The following is a 23,308-nucleotide window of genomic DNA, read 5'->3' on the forward strand; positions in this document are numbered from 1 at the left end:
GCATTATTGTAATAGCCTCCTAATTAGTCTCCCTTCTTCCTGCCACGCCTCCTGTGCCCGGATGTGTTGCTCACAGATCAGCCAGGGTAGACTATGCATGTGGGTCCCACTGTCTTTGAATTTACATATAGTAAAGTTCACTCTTTTTAGTGTACAGTACTATGAATTTTGACATGCATACAGATACATAATCAAGATACAGAATCATTCCATCACCCCCCAAAAGTCTCTAGTGTTGCCCTTTGTAGTCAGCCCTTTTCTATCCCCACTGATCTGTTTCTGTCCGTATAATTTTACATTTTCCAGAATGTCTTCTAAATGGAATCATTCAGTATGTAGCCTTTAGAGCAGGCCTTTTAGAATATACATCTGATCATTTTAGTTCCCTGATCAAAACTTTCCAGTGGCTTCCCATCGCATCTAGAATCCAATCTGAAATTCTTACCATGCCTATGAGGCACTTCCTGATCTGGCCCTGGCAACCGCTCCAGCTTCGTCTTATACCCTCTCCTCACTTCCACAGCTCCAGCAACATTGGCCTTCTTGCTCTTTCTTAAACACTCTAAGTATGCTCCCACCTCAGGGACTTTCTGCTTGTTTTTCTCTTTTCCTGGAGTGTTCTTTCCCCAGATTCTCCATTTCTCACTCCTTCATTTCATTCAGGTTTCTGATCAAGTGTCAGTTCATTTCTGCCTCCCCTCTACCCTGCTACTTTTTATCCTTGTACTCTACCTTATTTTTCTTCCTAACATTTATATTTGCCTAACGTTATGTATTCATTAGTTTGTTTATTGTCTGAATCCCCCTACTAGAATGTAAACTTCACAAAGGCAGGAACATTTTTTTGTTCAGTGCTACTATATCCCCAGTGCTTGGAACAAAGATGCTCCGTAAGTAATGGTTGAATAAATTATCGGTTAGGCACATGGCTTGTGGGGGATAGGGGTGAGATTCTGAACTAGACTCAGCCACTTGATAGGACAGCCATTGGTAGAAGAGGCTAGAGCTGCGCGAGGTCCAGGCTGGCAGACAGAACATGGTATTCAGCAGGTATGAGACCATACAACAGATGGTAAGTTACTAAATGGGTTGTCCTGCGTAGAAGTAGAATGGGACAGTGAGAATGCTGGGAGTGAACAGTGTTTGTAAGTAGTGTAGGTACATGAACAGTTGGCTTTAGGAAAGCCTCTAGGACACAGGTGTTCTTTGGAGGAGCCAAGTAAGGGAACACCAAGGGCCAGGCAGGGTCTCAGTCATGGGCACTTCTGTGTGGAGGAGCTGGCACCTTACCAAACACGTTGTGTGGCTACACAGCATAAGCGTGAGAGTAAGACAGAAGCCCAGAAGCAGAGCCAGTAGGATTAGTATATTCTTGGCTAGAGCTCTCTTCCTCCCTCCTGCTCAAGATTCACACTGGTCCTAGAGGGAAATCCTGGAATGGATGCCAGCACCTGGTGGGTACTGGTAGCTGCTTATTCACTATTTATTCAGTTACATAGTGGGCATAAAAAAAGTAGACGTCACGTGTTGAACCAAAAGGAATTACAGAGGCTGGGAAGCAGCCTCTTTTTTGTTGTTTTCTAAATTTGTGAATTTTGAGTCTGTAATTGTGTTTGGATTCAAGTATTTGTCTGGGATTAAACATCTTTTAGATTTCCTGAATTTATGCTTAATTTTATTCTTGCTTTGAATTTGTTTGATGTTAGTGATAATTATTAGTCTTCAGGTCTTTTTATGTATTTGATTATAAGAGTTATTACTGAGTTCATCAACTCAAAGGTGACATCAATCGTAAAAACCACGCTTGTTTTATATACCACCAAGAAGGAAAAAATGTTGCACAGTGCATTTCTTATCACTTAAAATTTTTATTTTATACTTACCAAAATAGCTTTTTTAGTCTTAGATAAATAGACATAGATATTTTTATCTTCTATAGCACTCCTGGTTTCAGCTAATTCTTGGTGTGTGAAAGGCAGTATTTTCTACATACATCTACTATAACACAGCTTTGTCCACTTTGTGGATTATTTTCCTTTTTCCTTTGGTTGTGGCTTTGCAATAAAAAGGTGGGTGGGGGGTATTGTGGTCAGTTCTTCAATAGTGAATATTTGCTTCACCAGTAACAGTTTTACACACTGCCACTTTTTGTGCCTTTCTGCATACTCAGCAGTTTTTCCTCTGCATGTAAAACCAACAATGCATATACCTTCATTCAAACAGTGACAGGACAAAGAGCTATGACCAACTTTGAACATGTAGGCAGCACCAACTGTAATGACCATCACCTGGCTGACGGCAGGAATAATATGCCGTCATTGTAAAATGCTTTCCGATTGTAGAGAGAGTAGAATGTGCATCTGGGTCTTCAGATTTAAGGGTACTTAGCTGAAGAAAGCTAGTTGTAGTGCAGGTTTCTATTCCTTCCTGGTTCTTCTTCCTTTGCCTCCTCACTTAACTGCAACAGTTTTATAAAGCTGTGTGCCCATTGTCTTCTCTCTTTACCATGTCTCCCTGGTCCCTATAAATTATTTGAAGGACTTTTACTGTGTCAAGATTTCCAGGTCTCCATCTCCATCCCTGTCTTCCTTCCTGTGCACCAGATATGGTTTTCTCCTGCCTCCCTGGACGTCTTCACGTCTCAGACTCTATCTGGGGCCAACTGAATTCCTTAACTTTTTTCCTGATTCTGCTGTGTTCTGTATCCCAACTAATGGCATTATCCCCTAACAATCACCTCAGCTAGAAATCCTGGACACATTTGAGAATTTTATATTCCCCACATCCTCACCACATCCAAGGATCTGTCACATCTTGAGAATTCTCTCTCAACAGGCCGTCGCTTTTCCATTCCTGCTCACTTGGCCCTCAGCTATTTATCAGTCTCGTAATACTTGTTGAAATAGCCCTCTGATTGGAACTTCTTCCTCCACTCACTTGCCTCTTCTCTTTATCCCTTTACGTTACTAGCAGGATAGTTAATCCTTTTAAAACATGTACTCCTGTCATCAAAACTCATTCCCCATTGCCTATAAAATAAAGTTTAAAATCCTTAACAGAGTATTCAAAGTCGTATAGGATCTGGTTCCAGACTTCTTTACAGGTTACTTTTATATTTTGTCCTCCATTATACCCCGAGCAATAGTCATACCCAATTATTTGCTGTCCTTTTTGTCTGTTTGTGCCATTTCCTTTAGCCTAGAATGATCTTCCCCCTTATCCCAACAACTTAAAATCCTGTTTGTCCTTTAATCTCACATTAACTACAAATACAGGATTTTCCTTTTGTGTACCCTTAGAAGGTGTTTATATCATTATTGCCCAATTTTTCTACTGTATTTATGTATCCTTGTAGTCATGTTTTTCCCATGGGAGACTAAGTTCTTTGAGAGCACAAATCAAATTTTATTCAATTTTTTATACTACAGCACCTATGACAATGCCTGTAAATGTGGGATGAGCTATATGTATATATTGAATTGATTTGAATTAAATTTTAAAATGAATTTCTTATTCATTTAATTATCGTTATACATAGTTTTAGGCACTATATAGAATTTTAAGAGATACAAGTATTTTTTTCAGATAGCTGTTTGGTTTTTCCCAAATAATCTCAGTTTAAAAATACCCATTTATTCATTCCAAAGGATAATTTCTTGAGAGGAGATAGCTCCCGTAAAGTTCAGCACCAGCAGCAGAGGAAACCCAGGAAAAAAACCAAGCCTCCTGCACTTACCAAAAAACACAAGAAGAAGAGAAGGCGTGGACCTCGTCGACCCCAAAAGCCCATTCCCCCTGCAGTTCCTCAGGGGAACCTCAGCATGCCCACCAGCGTCTCACTGCCAGTGGAGGCCTCTCACATCCGGTCAGTGGTGGCGCCAGAGTTTACGTCTGCTTTACGTGTTCTGATTGTTCTCAGAACATCTGGCTTCGTTTACTTTTCTAGTGTTGGAAGTAGGCTAAAGGAACCATTTGGTATATAAGCCTAGACCTTGTAGTTTTCAATATGCTTTTTTACAAAATATCTGATGGGGTTAGATCTGAAGTAAAGCTTTTGATAACCAAGAGAGCAAATGCTGATATTGGGAATTTAATTGACTACTCTCAGATTTTTCTGTTTCAACAGAAATTCCATATATGTTCCAACAGAAATATTCCATCAGAAATCTGATGCATTATTAATTTTGTCAGGGGTAATAAGCATTTTGACCAGATGAATGAGGCTTCTGTTTCAGCTAAACATCCCAGTTTTATCTGTTTCATTTTTTAAAATTTATTTATTTATTCATTCATTCATTCATCATTTATTTATTTTGGCTGTGTTGGGTCTTCGTTGCTTCACGCGGGCTTTCTCTAGTTGCGGCGAGCGGGGGCTACTCTTTGTCGCGGTGCGTGAGCTGCTCATTGCGGTGGCTTCTCTTGTCGCGAAGCACGGGCTCTAGAGCGCAGGCTCAGTAGCTGTGGCGCCCAGGCTTAGTTGCCTCGTGGCATGTGGCATCTTCCCGGACCAGGGCTCGAACGCGTGTTCCCTGCATTGGCACAGGCGGGTTCTTAACCAGCGCGCCACCAGGGAAGCCCTGTTTCTTTTTTTTTTTTTTTTAATTATTATTTTGACCAGATTTTAAATTCTACTATAAAGTACTAAGACACACTTGATATACCAAATTGTAATTCATTTTACTAGTGCACCAAATTGTCATTCATTCTAATTTGCAGTAAAAATAGTATCTCCAAATGGTTGTCTTCTCTTAATACATGGGTAAGCGTTGCAGAAGTGTGTAACTGCATATGGCGAGTTCTGTCGTTTTGGTTTCCGAATTTCTTCTCTTAGAGTAGGAAGGGAGACATTTTGAGTTAGGATTTTCCGTTTTTGCATCGACAGACTTGTCTTGGGGACACTGATGTGGAGGTCAAGTGGGGGGGGGCGGGGCCAATCGTGTCGTCTTCCCCAGGAGCCCGTCCACGCCAGAGCTGAGTGCTGATGAGCTGCCGGATGACATTGCCAATGAGATCACTGACATTCCACATGACTTGGAATTGAACCAGGAGGACTTTTCAGACGTCCTGCCGCGGCTACCTGATGACTTACAAGATTTTGATTTTTTTGAAGGTATGGTCAATGTTTTGATTGGAGAAAACTGGTTTTTAAAATGAGTTTTTTAAAGGGGGAGGTAGCTTTTTTGAGATATGTTTGGAGTATCCCTCCTCACGTGTAACGTCTTTCACCAGAGACAGGAAAGGTAAAGCACTGAAGCTGTTTTACTCTTTTTAGAAGGTGAGGCATGTACAGTTTTTAGACTGATATCCTAGCCTTAGTGGATCAGTAGGTTTGAGAGCTACGTTTATAACTTTGTTCCTTTACTTATTTATTATCTTTGGCCTCACCGCGCAGCACGCGGGACCTTAGTTCCCCGACCAGGGATTGAATGTGGGCCCGTGGCCGTGAAAGCCCTAAGTCCTAACCACTGGACCGCCAGGGAAGGCACCTGCCTTCGTTTATTTTATTTTATTTTATTTTTTTTACATCTTTATTGGAGTATAATTGCTTCACAATGGTGTGTTAGTTTCTGCTTTATAACAAAGTGAATCAGTTATACATATACACCCTTCGTTTATTTTTGAACAAAGACATTTTAAATTTGAGTTTATTGAAACCTTTCAGAACTTGTCCTCATTTTAATACCCCACCATGTACTTCAATTGAAGTGCACTTTTCCAGAACAAAGTTGACTTAATACTGCCAATTCTCTAGTGCTTTCAGGGGAAATCTTTTCTACTCTTAGAAGGTTTCTTTCACCATTAAAAACTGGATATTTTGGGGGTGATTAGTCAAGTTCCTAACAATGGGTTTTTTATATTGGAAATGAAATCAGTGAGGCCTGTGACTTCCATTTTGTGAAAATCACTTAGAAATGGGAGAAGGATGAGAGGGGAAGGGTAGAGAGTAACGCAAAAGCATTTCAAAAGGTAACCTATGAAGTGAGCTGAGTGCTTGGTGTTGCGCTGAGATATGCACGTGAGTTCTGTATCGTAGGCTTCACAGCTGCCCTTCCAGCTGGAAGAGCCCAAGAGTAGAGGAGCAAAGGCGGCTCCTCCCACACAGCCTTTTGTGTCAGATCTGAACTGACTGACATGTTTTCCGTTTTAATGACGTTCATATAGCTTCGGGTAAAAACATACGTGAAATCAGATAGTCACCACGTGTTTTAAATTGGTAGTGCTTAGACTCCTAAGCACTGAACACTTGGCTCAGACGGATTTTGATAGTGCTGTAAACGAACTGAAGATGTGATTCAGGTTCCGGGACAGCTTGACCCCTCACACCTGTCCTGCAGCTGAATGTTTCACTTTTTTCCTTTCCATCCGATCCTTAATAGAATATTGTTACACATAATTCCGCTGTATGATTTTTGTGGTCTGGGGCGGTGAAAGCTCTGCTGACTGTTGATGGCTCTCGTTTACTCAGGCAAGAACGGGGACCTCCTCCCCACCACCGAAGAGGCCGAGGAGCTTGAGCGGGCCTTGCAGGCCGTGACGTCTCTTGAGTGCCTGAGTACCATTGGGGTGCTCACCCAGTCAGATGGTGTGCCCGTCCAGGAGTTGTCAGACAGAGGAATAGGGGTGTTCTCCACAGGGACTGGAGCTTCAGGAATTCAGTCCTTGAGCCGAGAGGTAAACCCGGACCTGGGGGAGCTGCTGAATGGGCGTATAGTCCACGACAACTTTTCTAGTCTAGAGCTGGATGAGAGCCTGCTCCGTTCTGCTACCTTGTCTAACCCACCTACACCCCTGGCAGGGCAGATCCAGGGGCAGTTCTCTGCCCCAGCCAACGTTGGCCTTACTTCTGCCACTCTGATCAGCCAGAGTGCCCTTGGGGAGAGAGCCTTCCCAGGACAGTTTCATGGACTTCACGATGGCAGCCATGCCTCGCAGAGGCCGCATCCTGCCCAGCTGCTGAGCAAGGCAGATGACCTAATCACCTCACGACAGCAATACAGCAGTGACCATTCACACTCCTCGCCCCACGGAAGCCATTATGACAGTGAGCACGTGCCGTCTCCCTACAGCGACCATATCACCTCTCCCCACACAACATCTTACTCTGGTGATAACATGGCAGCTACCTTTTCAGCAGAGATGCCCATCATGGCGCAGCACTTGCTCCCAGCCCAACTTGAGGTGCCACTTGGAGGAGTCGTAAACCCCAGAACTCACTGGGGCAATCTCCCTGTCAGCCTCGGAGATCCCTCTCCATTTAGCAACCTTCTCGGCGCAGATGGACATCTTCTTTCCACTTCCCTGTCCACACCACCCACCACTTCGAACTCAGAGACCACACAGCCTGCCTTCGCCACCGTGACCCCCAGCAGCTCCAGTGTGCTTCCGGGGTTACCGCAGACCAGCTTCAGTGGCATGGGGCCTTCTGCTGAACTGCTGGCCTCCACCTCTCCCAAGCAGCAACTCCCTCAGTTCAGCGCAGCCTTCGGCCACCAGCTGAGTTCTCACAGTGGCATCCCCAAGGACCTGCAGCCCAGCCACAGCTCAATAGCGCCTCCCACAGGCTTCACAGTGACAGGTGCCACAGCTACAAGTACCAATAATGCGTCTTCTCCCTTTACCTCCCCTAACTGAGCGTATCTGTGTGCTTGCAGGCAGATGGGGAACCTGGTGTTTTCTATCTTGTTTTCCTCTTTATCACCCCTCTCCCCTTTTCCTAAAGAAGATTTTAAAAATAACAGATGGGGACTAGAGGAGAACTCCCTTTTCCAGTTAAGCAGGTTACCCCACAGTGGACCTCGCTTCAGTGTTCACATGTGCTCCTTCGCACTGGTGCTCATTCCCTCCTGGCAGGTCCACTCTCCCCCAGTGGTTTCCTTAGTGGCTCAGCACAGTGACTGGATAGAATCGACTTTTAGCAGCAAGTCCTAGAAGTGAAAGATACCTCAGATTACCAGTGCCCTTTACTATTTCCTAGTATTCAGATCAATGCTTTCCATTCTAATACCAGGTCTTTACATAGGTGGTTCTAAATGGAATGAGCCTATTCATTGAGTTCCTGTGTAAGAGATGGCAAGTGGTGTGTAGAGGCAGATCAAGGCTCTGACTTAGCACCGACTGCTAAACATCACATGAGGCCAGGATTCCCTTCCTAATTGTGATCATGTTTAATTAAAAAGAAAAAAATTAGTCTTTTAACTGCCTGTGTGTATGTGTGCACCCACGCGTGTGTTTTTGTGCAGGGCAGGAAGCAGCTGTCCCATTGTTTTGTTTTTTTTTTTTTCTTTCCTAATGAGTAGAAGGCTCTTCTCCTTTCCCACATCTCACAGCCCTGATAAGGTTGGTCATTCTTTCCCACTGAGTTAACTGACTTTCCTGAATGGAGAAGGGTGGCGGTCTGGTGGCGTGAATAGCACAACCCTTTTCTGCTAAGTTAGCCCAGAACACAAAAAGCTGAATTCATGTCAGTGCCCTGCAGATGTCGTGAAAAGCTTGCCTGGAGGGACTGCAGGGTTGCTGCGATTCTGAGGTCTGGTGGTTGGTTATCTTGCCTTTTTAGACATGCATTTGTTTCTAAATCCCTCTTCCATGGAATATATTCGCAAGATGTAATTAAAATATTTTGATGTGAAAAGCAGGATAGGTCAGATAGGTTTGGAAAGATGGGATCTGTGAACTCCTTGATCCATCTTTTGCTTTTGAATTTTTCATGTTTACAGTAGTGATTCTTTGGTAAGATTTGTAAAATGTTGAAGACACTTGTAGAATCGATGTACCAGTTGTGAAGTGATGTGTAATATCTGAAGGATACACATTTTAAAGTTTCTTTCAAAGCGGAATATGGAAATTAGACAAATTTTACCCACCCTTTGGTACTTTTAAAATAATTTAAGTATTTAGGTTTAAGTTTGGGGAAATTTTTTTTTTTTTAAGTACCAGAACTTTAGGGTTAAAAATCCCATTGGATAGTTTAGTAAGTTGGTGACTATGAAATGAATATGTGAGGTTTCTTTTTACCTGCCTTCTCCCCGACCCCCGATCCCCCCGCCCAAGGGTGGAACTAGATTTTAAAGGCATCTGTACTCTGCTTTTGCTGAGAGGTTTCACTGTCCCTTGAGATACCATTGGCTATTTATACCTGAGTCTAGTCTAATTTACATATATATATTTTAAGATGAGTAGAGAGAACATATCTATTAATGATGGGATATAATAATTCATTTGTCAGGGAATATTTGATCTTAATTCCTTTTCAATAGGTAAAGATTTGGATGTATTTTCCTACTTCCTATATGTGTGCTCTTTATGCCGTGCTAATTCTAACCAGTCCCTTCTTTTGAAAGCTTTCCTTTCTCTGCTTTTTAAAGGAATGATGGTAATCAGCAGGCATTATGCAGATAAAACGTGCCTGAGATTATGGAGGGGAAATGTCACATGACTGTATGAAATCATTATATGCCCTATTTTGTATTTATTGAAGTTTCTTTTTGTGGGCCAAAAATATGTTTGTAATATATTTAGTTTTTTTTTTTAATCATGATAATTGATTGGAAGATTTATTTTTTAATAGCTTTGCCTTTTTTGCAGATTGAGAAATGTCTAAATTATAAAATTATGTCACAAAGCAAAATTATATTTGGTAGCACCGTAAATTTCTATTCTGAAGGGTGAGAAGAGATCATCTGAATATTTTTCACCTGTGAACCTATGTTAGTAAGCTTTTTTATTTTAATGTACTGTAATGAAATGATGATGAGTAGTTACCTCTGCTCAAAAGTGTCATTTAGTTTGCTAAACTCTTCACATCCCGTTATAATCATCACGAGATAACTGTCCATTCCCAGTGATTTGATTCCGTCTCCATTGTGTACTAATTAAAGGTTGTAGCAGAGCAGCCCATTGACTTTCTTTTTTATGGAGGTAAAAGTGGTACATACACATTGACTTTCTCATCAGCCTTTCTTTGACAGTGAAGGGCAAGTCATGGGACGTTGATCTGAATTTTTCTGGCTATTTGTCCCTTGTGGTAGCTGCTTAAAATTCTTCAGTTATCAAAACTGAGTTTGCAGTAAGTTGCACATTTTATTGTTTGCAATTTTCTGTTTTCTGTGCATTTTTAAGCCCTTTTCTGCTTTCTGCTAAGGAGGCATGAAATGATCAGGAATGTTGCCAGTTACAGCTTCACACCAAAAACTTTGAGTAAATTCATTTTTGTGTAGATGCCCACGATGATAGCTGAAGGAAGGGCACCTGTAGAAAGTACCAGTGTAGGTTTGAGGAGTTAGCAAAAAAACAAATTTTTCTTCTCGTTTCGTCTACTTCGAAACAAATATCCGAGCTTGCGATTTGTTTGTTCTTGCTGTTTCTTGTGAGTCCCTTTTTGGAAGAGAGAAGAACATCTGTGAACCGAGAGATATCTGTTATGTTGTTCTTTCAGCTAATGGAGCAATTCTAGTCTATTAGTAGTAGGTTGGCTATTAATATGTAAAGAAAGGAATGAAGTGTCTTTTACTCCAGAAATATGAAAATCAGTGTCTTTTAAAATAGCACTTATTCTATAATAAGGCAATACTGGAATCAAAAACAAATTTTATATAAGGTTCTATCTAATTAGGTGGATACTAGCTTTCACTCTAGTGTTAAACTCATGAGAAATAGTGGCAAAGAAGGTTCACTCTGTTTCTGCAGTACTTTGGGACCATTTATAAAGGCCAGTTAGATTGTGTTAATGTGATTTAATTTACAAAATTGCTGCAGTTAATGGATACATTCTGTGCTCTGAGAATCTGAATTCCATTCTAACGTATAATATTCACTGGCTGTGATCTGTAGCATCCGAAGGAAAGATGTGTTTTTCTCCTTTGCACCCTCTGCATAATTGTTAGTATTATTTTAATTAAAGTACTTAAGACATTGTTTTTCTTCTGTACAAATGGCTTAGCAATTTGCACATCTGGGTAGGTTATGTAGTTAGTTAACAATTCGCAATAGTAAATAGCAATTACATTTAACCCACCAAGTGACAGACTATGCAATGGAAAAATTTTCTAATTATCGTCGCATAGCTTATATGGCAAAGGATTATTTTCTCTAGTAACCTACCATGTGAGATAGAACTGCTTCATAAATGACTTCCTGAGCAATTTCATGTTGGCAGGCAGTACGGCGTGTCTAGTGTCCTTCCATGAAAAGAGTATAATTTAATGAGAAGCAAATAGTAGGTATGGAGATAAAGTTGGAAAAAAATTTTTTTCTTTTCCTTAAAATTGTAGTTTATTGTCTTGAGCGGTTTAAGGCTAACGAAAGCTAATACTTTATCTTTGCCAAATAGTTATTTATAAGATTTATTTCTTAAATAAGCCCAACCTCTCAACCGCAAGTTAAGAATCATCACTTTCTGCGACTAACACTGAAGCTTTTCCTTATCAGAGCTCGTTCTCAGTCGGTGATCATGATCCACAGAGGCAAAGACAGTTCTTTGATTTGGAAGGAAACAGTGTCCGTGATACATGCAGATGCCCTAGCTGTACAATTTGCTTCTTACATGAAGAAATTTATATTTCTGTTGACCTTTACCGTTGGGCTTTTATCATTGGGCACTAGAATTTGAGCCTATGTAGGTCACACCCATCCTGTGAGTTCACTGATACCTGCCTGCAGTCCTTCCTGTGCCCCTGCATGGTGGGAGTGGTGGTGACGGGTGGTAGCTTCGTCGGCAGTGCTTGTGTGGGGCACGTTGCCTTTTCCTCCCGTTAGTTCAAAAGATTGCTGTGGATGGTATCGCAAGGAGACGAGGATGTTAACACCACCAGGTGAACCAGTTCAAGTTTTATAGGGTTAGAAATTCCTTTAAATTTTGTTTAGGTGTCTCGTTTCCAGTTTCTTCATCCTTTTTCTTTTTAGCCTTCTTTTAACATTCTGTTAAATTCTGTTTTTAATCTGGTATATATAGAATAATACAGTGGTCTTTTAAATGGTCAACAGAACTCTGCAGTTTAATGAGGCAATTTAAAGGATTCCCTGGAAGAAAATGTAGTCATACCAGATCTTTCATCACAGACACCTACATCGCTCCAAGGATTTTTTCCTGACAAGAAATATATTTCTTGAGGATGGGGTGGAGGGGGGTGGTGGGAATATATATGTGATAGAACGTAGATTTTTTTTTTTCCTCTCAATACATTGAAAACAACTGAATTTTCATGGGCATTCTATAGAAAAGTAAAACAATGTAATGACTTCTTAATATTCTGAACTTTATAAAGCTTTCCAATATCATATTCTGGAAGGACCCGAAATCCATGTTCAATAGAATAAAGTAGCATTTTTTAAATGCCACCTTTCAAAAGATGTGTACTAAGATATCAGTGAAGGACATAGTTGGATATCCGTTAAGCATTTTCTTCTTTCCTAACCAGTGAGTTAGGAAAGAAAACATAAAACATAAATGAATAATTATGTCTCTCCTAATGACCGGTGTCATTAATGCGAAAATTGTGGGTCAAACTTAGCCTTATTTCTAAATAGCAAAAATTCTCTTTTCACTCCAGCTCTTATTTTTTGTTAGCTTTCCTCTCTGCACTGTGATACAGAGCAAATAAAAAGAAACATGGCATTTCAGAGAGAAAAAAAGAGAGCAAACTTGGAATGACTTTTTTTACCCCAGGTTCCCAAATCTTGGGGCTGTTTGGCTACTTTTGAGTGGCAGGGTTTTGGTGATCTGAAGTTCAGTCCAAAAACAGTCTTATTAGAGCCCCGGCACTGAAGTGTACACACACACACACACACACACACACACACAATCTGTACTGCTCCTGGCCTAAGAGTAATAGAATCTTCTTCTTTCACTTGGTTTTTGTTTGTTTTTTTAAGCTGGGGACCACTGAAGTAAGCTCTATATGCACCCAAAGTTACCCTTGGAAAAAATTTCAACATGCCGTGCAGAAGGCTCTAATGCAGCTAAATGCCACCCTTGCTTTTACTTGGGGAATAGACTGATTTGCCCTGAAAGGACTCCACCCTGCGTTGTTGAGGTACAGTTGGCTCCAGCCGAGGAGTGTGGAAGGGATGGGAGGTTTGGTGCTTGTGACGGTGTCTTCATCTGCTCTGAAGGGTTGAATCAGTTCCTCTCAACAGTGATAGTTCTTTTCACTGTATAGTGTTGAGTATGTCTCAGGGATTCCTTGTGGAAATTAGGGCAGTTTTTAAAATAAGAAAATAGTTTTAAAAGAAGCTAAAGGTGACTCATCATTGAAGAGAGCGCAAGAAAGAGAAAACATTTGGTTTCGTAGCCCACGGTGTCTTGCATGGGACGCTTTTCCTTCTCCTTCAGGCTCTCATCTCAGCCTCAGCATACAGAATCCTTTCCCACCACGCACAGCTTTAAAACTTTTATTTAAAAAATTTCCTTCCCCAATGAGCTTTCAGAATACTTATTGTAGATTTTAAGAGAAAAGGTATATTAATTTATACTATTAACATCACCTCATAAATTATAAGTTTTATACTAAAGCTGTATTGAGTGTAATGAATTATGTTGCCTATGTGTTTAATAGCTAAAAAATTATATATGAGCTTTTTTTTTTTTTTTTTTTTTTTTTTTTACAAAACAAACTAGTGAAGCACCTTTTTACACTGGATCTCTGCCGTGTCAAGGTGTATAGCTATCCTTTGCTACCTTGCAGATATATAAAATAAAAGGATATCCTGGGGCCTCAAAACATAGAACACCTTTAGACCATTTATTACTGCTCATAGAACTGTTGAGAATGATGTCTCTTTAGTAAATGATGTGTGGTTTACACTTACGATGGCTAGAAGCTTAGTTACAGGGTAAATAGAAATACATAGATCAAGTAAAGCTCCCAACTACTGTAGCTGGAATTTGTAAACTAAGTTTTTAAAACCTCTTTTATTTCCTATGGATTTATTCTTTAATTACAGTTAAGTTGGGAAGTAAAATAGAGAAAATAATAAATCTAGATGTTCTCAGTGTCTTATTCAGGAACTTTTTATCCCTCCTCACTAAGGAATTCCCACTGTGACTTAAAAATAGAATTAAAGTGCTTGTGTGCATGTATATGTCTGTGCTTTCACACACATGCAAAAATATACATTGGGGGCACGTGTGTGAGAGAGATGAATGTGTGCTTAGGTCAAAAGAGAAAAAGGTAACAATGTATAGTAGAAATATGATTTATTTAGTTGAGGGTATTGGAGTTACTTTCTCATCGTCTCTGTTGTATAAATACACCAAATTCTTGATTATGTTATGTTAAAAGGCTAGCTCTGATATCATGTGCATTTTATTTTAACCTTCTGATTAACTTATGCTGTGTTTTTAAAATGACTCAAGAAACAGCAGGTTCTAAAGACCAGCCTCTCACTTTTGAGAGTAAAAATAAGAGAAACAGACCTGGACATGAGCTGTGTTTATCTATTGGGGTGATGGGACCAGAGATCAGCTGAACCTTTTTTATGTTAATAATAGATTTCTTCATCTTCTGAGTTATAAGATATTATTGATCACCTTTTCTTGGTGAAATTTTAAGAAAAGTATAGGCCTTTTATAAAGAATGCCATTTTTTAAGGGGCTGCTTTGTTTAAAGAGTTGGTGGGATCATTTCACCATGAACATTTCAAAGCTGGGTTGATTTCAGTTATTTCCAAAATTTAAAAAAAAAAAAAAAGTTACTCAGTTGTGTTGTTATTTATGAAGTTAGCATGCCCCCCAACCCCCATATTTTGGCTATACGAAAAGTTATGCTACCTTTGACTATTTACCTGATTTATCTGGAATTTAAAAAAAAATACATTCCTATATTTTGAGTTTTGTCTTTTTGCTATACATTCATTACTGAAGTATCTGGTGGTCTAAAATAGTCAAAGCTAGAGTTGTTATTAAATGCTCCAATCACATTTATTTTTAATATTAAAAAATCATATACTTTGAAACATGTCAAAACAACTTCTAATAATCCATCTGAGTTTGTAGTTACCTTTGAAGCCTCATTCATCTTAGATAACTCAAGACCTGGGAAAGCTTTGTACGTTGTTCTTTTTACAGTTGTATTTTTTGCAGCATCTCCCAGTTTCATTCACTCTTCGCTTTATAGGTTTTTAAAATCTGCGTATTTCTTGTACATATGCATGCAAATGAAAGAAGGGAGGTTGTATTGGTGCCATTTCTCCCTTCAGTTACTATGGGATTTGCTAGAATAAATTCCCCCTGATTGAAGGGTGAAAATAGACCCTTTTGTGTATATCTGTACAGAGATGTGTATATGGGATGTGGTGGCACTTTGCTGAATGTGAACTTGCCTTGTCAGTGGAAAGATTGAGAAGTATTATGTTTATTTATACATTTGTATAAATCTATATATACACGTATGTATATGTGTGTGTATAGATAAATATATATATACATATATTTCCCTAAAAAAAGTGTGTGTATAATAGATAAACAGCCTTTGTTAAGCAAGATTATACGTCTATGGAAAATTCTGGATTATTCTATAAACAAGAAGAGGTGACAGTCTAGGGTAATCGTCAGAGCATACAAAGATGGAAGTCCTTAGGATTATAGTCTTGTTTATGAGTTCCTCTTAGAACTGTACTTACTTGCCAGTCTCACTATTCTTCATCTTCATTACCTTCTAAGTCAATCTCTCAACATTTAAAAATCACACTTCGTTGTGTTTTTTCCCTTTATTATGTCCTTTCTCGCCAGAATCATTTGGCTTAGCCATATTTCATTACTATTTCACTCATTTCTTTTAAATATCTTTGTCTCTGAAATTTCCCAGAAGATACAAATTTTGTATATAATACTTTTTTTTTTTTTTTTCTTTTTTGCGGTATGCGGGCCTCTCACTGCTGTGGCCTCTCCCGTTGCGGAGCACAGGCTCCGGACGCGCGGGCTCAGCGGCCATGGCTCACGGGCCCAGCCGCTCCACGGCATGTGGGATCTTCCCGGACCGGGGCACGAACCCGCGTCCCCTGCATCGGCAGGCGGACTCTCAACCACTGCGCCACCAGGGAAGCCCTATAATACTTTTTATAGTAATTTTGAGAATTGGGCATCATCTTTGTCTCAAAACAAACAACCAATAAACCCAAAAAACCACGTTCAAACAAGACTGCTTCGAAAGTTTTACCTAGATAATTTTGGGACGTTTTACTTAAATTGAAAAAGAACATAATTATGATTTTATGATTGACATTAGTGTTAGGTTTATTTTGTTATTTATTGTCATTAATTTGTCCTTTCAAAAGTTTGGTTTGCTTTGTGATTTAATCATAAATTTACCATTTTCATTTTAATGGAAAGCCTCTTGACTTCTATAACCTAAGCCTCTTAAATTCTATAATTCATTTTATTCATGATGAAACTGCTTTAGTGAATTCGTGTGTAATGAGTTCTGCTATATTTCCTTTTGACTTTTCTCACATTGGTGACATCCTGTCTTACCTTTGCTGCAGCTCTCTAGAAAACTTGCATCCCTATATATTGTGCCTTTAAAGCTTTTATGCACACACAGACAAAAGTGTATATATACATGTCGGAGCATGTGTACATATACTTTCATATATACTCACACAGTATGTCTCTAGTATATATTGTGGGAGTGGATATATAGATGTTCAAAGGCAATGAAATGTTGCTCTCTAGATATATATGTATATAAATAGTGTTGATATACTGTATATACATATGTATATGTATGAGTTTTAAATGGCAATCTTTTACATTTAGCAAAATGCTGCCCCTACTGGAATATTGTCACTGCAATGGCAGTTGTATGTAATGATTTAAAATACACTATCAAAAGTTATTTAAAGAACATTTAAAAGTCTCATCTAAAGACGTCCACACATTATTTATTTATCTTCCTTTTCCTTTTATTGTTATTTTTATTTTTTTTAACTGAAAGGGAGACTGTCATTTTAAAAATGCCATCTGTCCCGTGAGAGGAAGAGAGCTGGAGACTCACTTGGGGAACCTTGTGCATTTTCCTCTCTCTGAAATGGAGATGTACCACAAACTAACCTGTTTATTTCAGTTATAAAGCAATCCTAACATTTCCATTACTGTATGTCATCCACCATCTCCTAGACCAACTTAATTCACCAACTTGCCTCTTCCTTTCATTAATAAATAATGATCATTAAGATCATTTTGCCTGGGGGAAGTTAACTACTCTCTAGCTGCAGGGAAATATATCACCTAATTGTTATTCAGCCTTGTTCAAAATTCAGCTTTGAGAGAAGGCAGCTCTCTCATGCAGTTGTCTTAAGTAGGTTTTGCATTTGTTTAGTTAGAGGTCTTCCCAGACTTTTTTTTTTTTAAGAACTCCAAGTCTGCACGCACTTGACCTAGATTTAATTCTTACTCCCCACAGCTTCAGGTATTTTTCATTAGTATATCAATTTGATACACTGAATGAAAGAATATTATGAGAAAACTGTTACATATTTTATTTTGTGATGAGCTGGCAGCAGATTCCATTTCAAGACCTTATAGAGAGAGGAGTGTGTAAATGGACAATCCTGAATCTTAAGATGTTAACAGAAAACAGGTGGAGTAAGAGTACCCCTGAAGACTCTAGAGGTTGGGGTTTGAGGGATTTCACACAGTAGCTTAGCTGAAACTTGATATCAGAAGCAGCCTTTAACAAGCCTCTTGGCAATTGTGCGGTACTAACCAGAGTACTGAAGTACAGATTGAAACCAAGTTGCAGTGGGAAATCAAAGGTGAGGTAGCTTATTGGAAACCAGTAAAATGACAGGTTGCACAGTTTCGAAATCTCTTCTAACGAAGTAACTGCACGGTAGCAAGGACTAGCCGTTCTCAAAGCCCTTCTTTTTCAGTGTTCTCCTTCACCTTGGCACACAAGTATGTTTTAAGGCCATACATGAAAAATATATACAAAAAAAAAAAGCTGCTTAAAGGGAACTTACAAACTGAGAATCTTCTCTGTATTTGTGTAAAGAGTGGCTGGAAGCTTAGTTATATGCACAAAAGCTAGGAGCCACTTGTTTCTGCACAGACTGTAGGAGCTAGATGAGGAGACTGGCAGATTTTGGGAAGAGGCCCCAGTTCTGAGGAAAGGCATATCTATAGCATTGGGTGTGCAGTTGCTGGGGGAGACCACATTTTGGGAGATGATGGGCTTTCGGTTTGTAATTTCCCTTTAAACAAGAAGAGATGGCTCACGTTTTCCATATATATCTCAATGAATGTACTGTATCACCGTTTTAAAAATTTGATGAAATAATAATGGATTGGTCTCCTTTTGTTATCTGGTCCTTGTTTAATTTGTTTAAGGGTTTTTGTATACAAAGGTTTACATTTTTATGTATATTTTTCTTGTGTAAAAACTGATGTAATATGTGTATAAAACACTGTATGTATTATCTGTATATAGTGTGACAAAATGATTTTTCTTTCTTTCTTTTGGATGTATTAATAAATCTTGCTGTGAAGTAGCCTTGCTTTTGGTTTAATTTCTTTTGCCTGGATATTGATGGAAGCTGCTAATCCAGGGTAGGTATTTTTTTTTCCCCTTTGTTATTTAAATAGAGTGTGTGTGTGTGTGTGTGTGTGTGTGTGTGTGTGTATATATTTATACCTTATATTTTGTCAAGAACCCCAGGATGCTATATTCATGGTACTTTATGGTTAGACTAACAACGATTAATATTTGTGTAATAACCGTGGATCAATTAAATGCTACTCAAGATGACTTTAATGTGGTATCCAACCTTGAAATCCAACTGGAAGTTGCATTGGAAATTGTTATATGCTATAATGGAGGTCTTACAAGCCAATTTCTATTTCATTTAATCAGGAGCCCTTTCTCTATTCATTTTCATAGTTTCATAAGTATAAGAACAAACAAAAAACTGGAAGAAACACTCTTCCTTTAAGGCAAGGGTCCCCAACCCCTGGGCCACAGATGGGTACCGGTCCCCGGTGCCAAAAAGGTTGGGGACCGCTGCTTTAAGGCATTTCCAGGTGCCTTGTATCTCCTTGGAATTGAATTTTTTTTTTTTAATATGTGGATTGGAACTTTTCATTTCCTGTACTGAGGGATTTTGTGGTACAAATAGAGGCTAGGAAAAAATTCACAAAGAAAAATTAGTAATCTTCTAATCACACATTCCTCGTGTAGAGATTTATGATTTTTAATTTTTGTGGGACATTTGTACTTTTTCCTTGATTTCTGTCTAATCCAGGCATGTTTAAGATACATTCCAAAATTGTACATTGCTTCTCTAAAAGAAATTAACGTTCTGCAGCTAGAAGCAGATGACTACAGTGCTAGTGAAATGGCCAGCACTGACAGCTTCATTCATCCGTTTCTCTGCATTTGAAATTGACAGGGTATGAAGAATAATGCTTGAAGTTGATCTGTCCATTTCTTCAGTTATATAGTAGTTGATTTTAAACTCCTTTTCTACTTAAGGTTAATTTTCTAGATATCTGTGTAAATGCAGAAACTTTTGAGATTGTGCTGAGTTCTTGATTTGATTTTTTTTTAAATAGCCTTAAGGAGATAAGCTTATTAGTGAAATGTTTGAGTTAGGCAGTGTTTAATGGGGTGGTGTTTAATGGGGTGAGAGCCTGTGGATTGCCAGGTACAAGCAAAAATTCAAGTTTAGAAGAGAATATGTTTTCTTAACTCCTTCATTAGCGTATCTCTAGCTCCTTGCTCTTTCATCTCCCTTATTAACTACAATGAGGTATCACTTCACACCAGTCAGAATGGCCATCATCAAAAAATCTACAAACAGTCTATGTGGGAGAGGGTGTGGAGAAAAGGGAACCCTCCTGCACTGTTGGTGGGAATGTAAATTGATACAGCCACTGTGGAGAACAGTATGGAGGTTCCTTAAAAAACTAAAAATAGAACTACCATATGACCCAGCAATCCCACTGCTGGGCATATACCTGGAGAAAACCATAATTCAAAAAGATACATGCACCTCTATGTTCATTGCAGCACTATTTACAATAGCCAGGACATGGAAGCAAGCTAAATGTCCATCAACAGAGGAATGGGTAAAGAAGATGAACATATATACAATGGAATATTACTCAGCCATAAAAAGGAACGAAATTGTGCCGTCTGCAGAGATGTGGATGGACCTAAAGACTGTCATAGAGTGAAGTAAGTCAGAAAAACAAATATCGTATAATATTGCTTATATGTGGAATCTAGAAAAACGATACAGATGAACTTATTTGCAAAGCAGAAATAGATACACAGACGTAGAGAACAAACAAGGATACCAAGGGGGGGAGGAGGGGGTGGGATGAATTGGGAGATTGGGATTGACATATATACACTAATATGTATAAAATAGATAACTAATGAGAACCTACTGTATAGCACGGGGTACTCAGTGCTCTTTGGTGACCTAATGGGAAGGAAATCCAAAAAAGAGGGGATACATGTATAAGTATAGCTGATTTACTTTGCTGTACAGCAGAAACTAACACAACATTGTAAAGCAACTCTACTCCAATAAAAATTAATTTTAAAAAACCCTCCAAAACAACAATTCTTAAAAAAAAAAAACCTGTATTGTTTAAAAGCCTACTTATTTGCATTAATTTCTAGCTTTCAGCAATGTGTGCATCTGAACATTAAGGTGGTACTACTTTGTTTCTTTCACATAACTGGCTTCTTGGAAAATTCTTCTCTAACATGTCACTATAGTCAGTTATTTTTCCTACTTTAAATCCCTGTGATGGAAAGATGCCTCCTGCTTAGAATTCTGCAGTGTCATTCTAGCCCATGGTAATATGCTGTATTACTGTCTCTATTCTTCCATCTTTCCAATCTTCTGCCATTCCATCTTTTGTCTTTTTTGCCCTTCCATTCTTTTTATTCACTTGTTTATATTTTTGAGCACTTTGTGTTAAGGACAGTATCTATTCATATAAGAAAGAATCACAACGGGATTGTGCACTCCAAGACGGCCACGTAGAAGAGAGAAGATGCACGACTACACAAACAAGGTATAAGTCAAGTGCTTCGAAGTGCAATAGAATGCTGTGTAAGTTCATGTCAGATCATTTCCAACCAAAGGGGAGAGAAAATTTTGCATCTGATCAGAGCATTCAAGGATGAGCAGTATTTGGACATCCAAAAATAAAGTATTCCAGATGCAGGAAGCTGCATACACAGGATGCCTCATGGTTGGTTTGAAAATAGGGAGCGGTTTAACTTGACATGTATAAGATGTATGAAGGAGAGTGGTGAGGAGACGTTAATGGGGGTGAGAGCATAAGGAGCATGGAAGGATAGACTAGGCAGTGGGACAGGGAGAGATGGTCAGCTGTGATTCAGGAAGACTAATCTGGCCTCATTTAAGAGACGGGGTTCATGGCAGAGAGGTGAGTTAGGATGCTGCTACTGCAATGGTTAGGCTTGCTAAGGAAGTTGAAACTGGTGTGGCAGTAAAAAAAAAAATGGAAAGGAAGGAGGAATTTTAAAAAAACTGGGAAACATACTGACTAGATGTCAGGACCAAGGGAGGAGAAGGAAGAATAAAAAGAGGCTTCTTCCCTGGATTTCTGGAAGAATGGAGGTGCTGGTGGCAGGTGTGGACAGCACCACTCTCTACACACAACGGTTTCAGAGAGTCAGTGGGTTGGTTTGGTTTGGTTCTCAGTGGGTTTTAAATACTTAAGGTTTGAGTTGGAAGCAGGGGCATCCCATTGGCATGGACAACTGATTGTAGTTAGGGCTCAGAAGAGAGGACCAAGCTGACGTTGCAGATGCAGAAGCTATGGACATACAGTTGATTGTTGAAGCCAGCTATAAGTGATGGAGAAGAAAGATAAGGACAGATTTTGGAGAACACTACATAATCTGTTATATTTTACTTACAGACCTGAAAAGAGCTTCAATAATTTCTCCAGTCTCTTATCTAGTAAAGGCTAGCAGGCTGACTTGCCTAGGGGTGATGGTGTTGAGGAAAGTCAGCCCCTCCCCTGCCGCTGGCCTGTGAGGGCCTGTGAACGTGCATTCACCCCTCACACTCCATTCTAATGACTTCTTGTTCACCTCACCTGGACAGGGCGCTCCAGTGTCCATACTCTTAGCGCCTGAACCCCCAGCCCCCTGGCACGATGTAGGTTGCCCATAATCACAGGAAAATATTACTGAATGAAGTTAGTACTCTGAAGAAGTTCATGACTGGAAGGAATGCAGATTTGAAGAGACTTACAGGATCTGGTGAGAGGCAATGTAGCAATTGGTTAAGGCTATGGACTTTGGAGTAAGACTTCCTTTGTTTTCTAATCTTGGCTTCATTGTTTTTACAAACTATGTGATCTTGGGTAAGTCATTTAACCTCTCCCTGCTTCAGTTTCGTCATCCATAAAATGCATTGGGAGGATTACATGATACAACCCATGGAGAGCATGTACAGTAGTCCCTGGCACGTACTAAGTAAGCACTTTGTTATGAGTTATGCTCATTTTATGAGTTATGCTCATTTTATGACTAGAGGAAAAGACTCAAAATGAGTTATGCTCATTTTATGACTAGAGGAAAAGACTGAAGATACAAACAACATAGGTGTCTAGGGGAAAGTGGAAAGAAAATGAGCAAAAGAACAAAAGTTAGCTGTGGAGGAGGAGGATGAGGATAGGCACGAAGATTGGGTAAGAAGTGTCTGAAGATAAAGGGTCTGATAAAGGAGTGCTGATTTTTGTAATACAAGAAGACATGGGTAACCAACAAATAGGGTTACTCTTACTCAAGTTCCAAAATATTCTAGGATGTATTCAGTTACTGAAACCCTGTAAACTAAAATATATTTGTCTTTTGCTTTATAACTTTTATAAATTCTACATTTAACCTTATATAGTACAAAGCTTCATGTAATGGAACAAAATATATCATTGTATCCTTACTTGTAGAATATACATTGGGTTAAAAAGTATTTAAGAAAATAAAATACAAGTATAAAGAATTAGTAGAGGGTCCTTTATCAAAAGATGTGCATGTCAACTGCTAAACTAAAAAGTAGAAATCAAATTTAAAGAGTCAAACCATATATCACCTCCACAGTCCATAGAGGTCAAGCATGGTGCCCTGCAGTACTTACGCTCTGTACCACAGATATTTCTTTAAGATCTTTCCCTTACTTTCTTTTCCCTTCAACTGCTGTCATTTCTTTCTACTGCTAAGCATTACACTTGCTTTTGCCACCTTTACTCCTTAATCCATTGCAGTTTAGCTTTCACCTTGTTATTTTCCTGAAGCCATTCTTTCCAAGGCTATCTATGATC

General features: G+C 39.2%; 1 protein-coding gene across 4 annotated transcripts in view; it reads left to right on the plus strand.

Moving 5' to 3' along the window:
• INO80D (INO80 complex subunit D) overlaps positions 1–18,486 on the plus strand; it is a 72,057-nt gene extending 53,571 nt beyond the window's left edge. For all 4 annotated transcript variants that reach the window (XM_019939063.3, XM_019939064.3, XM_073807359.1 and 1 more), the window contains 3 exons: positions 3,648–3,865; positions 4,953–5,110; positions 6,467–18,486. In XM_019939063.3, the coding sequence (XP_019794622.1) occupies positions 3,648–3,865; positions 4,953–5,110; positions 6,467–7,632 (1,542 nt within the window). In that variant the 3' untranslated portion in view covers positions 7,633–18,486. The remainder of the gene's footprint in view (positions 1–3,647; positions 3,866–4,952; positions 5,111–6,466) is intronic.
• The last annotated feature ends 4,822 nt before the right edge of the window (positions 18,487–23,308 follow it).

The sequence above is a fragment of the Tursiops truncatus genome, chromosome 7 (genome assembly GCF_011762595.2).
Source record: "Tursiops truncatus isolate mTurTru1 chromosome 7, mTurTru1.mat.Y, whole genome shotgun sequence".
Lineage (NCBI taxonomy): Eukaryota > Metazoa > Chordata > Mammalia > Artiodactyla > Delphinidae > Tursiops > Tursiops truncatus.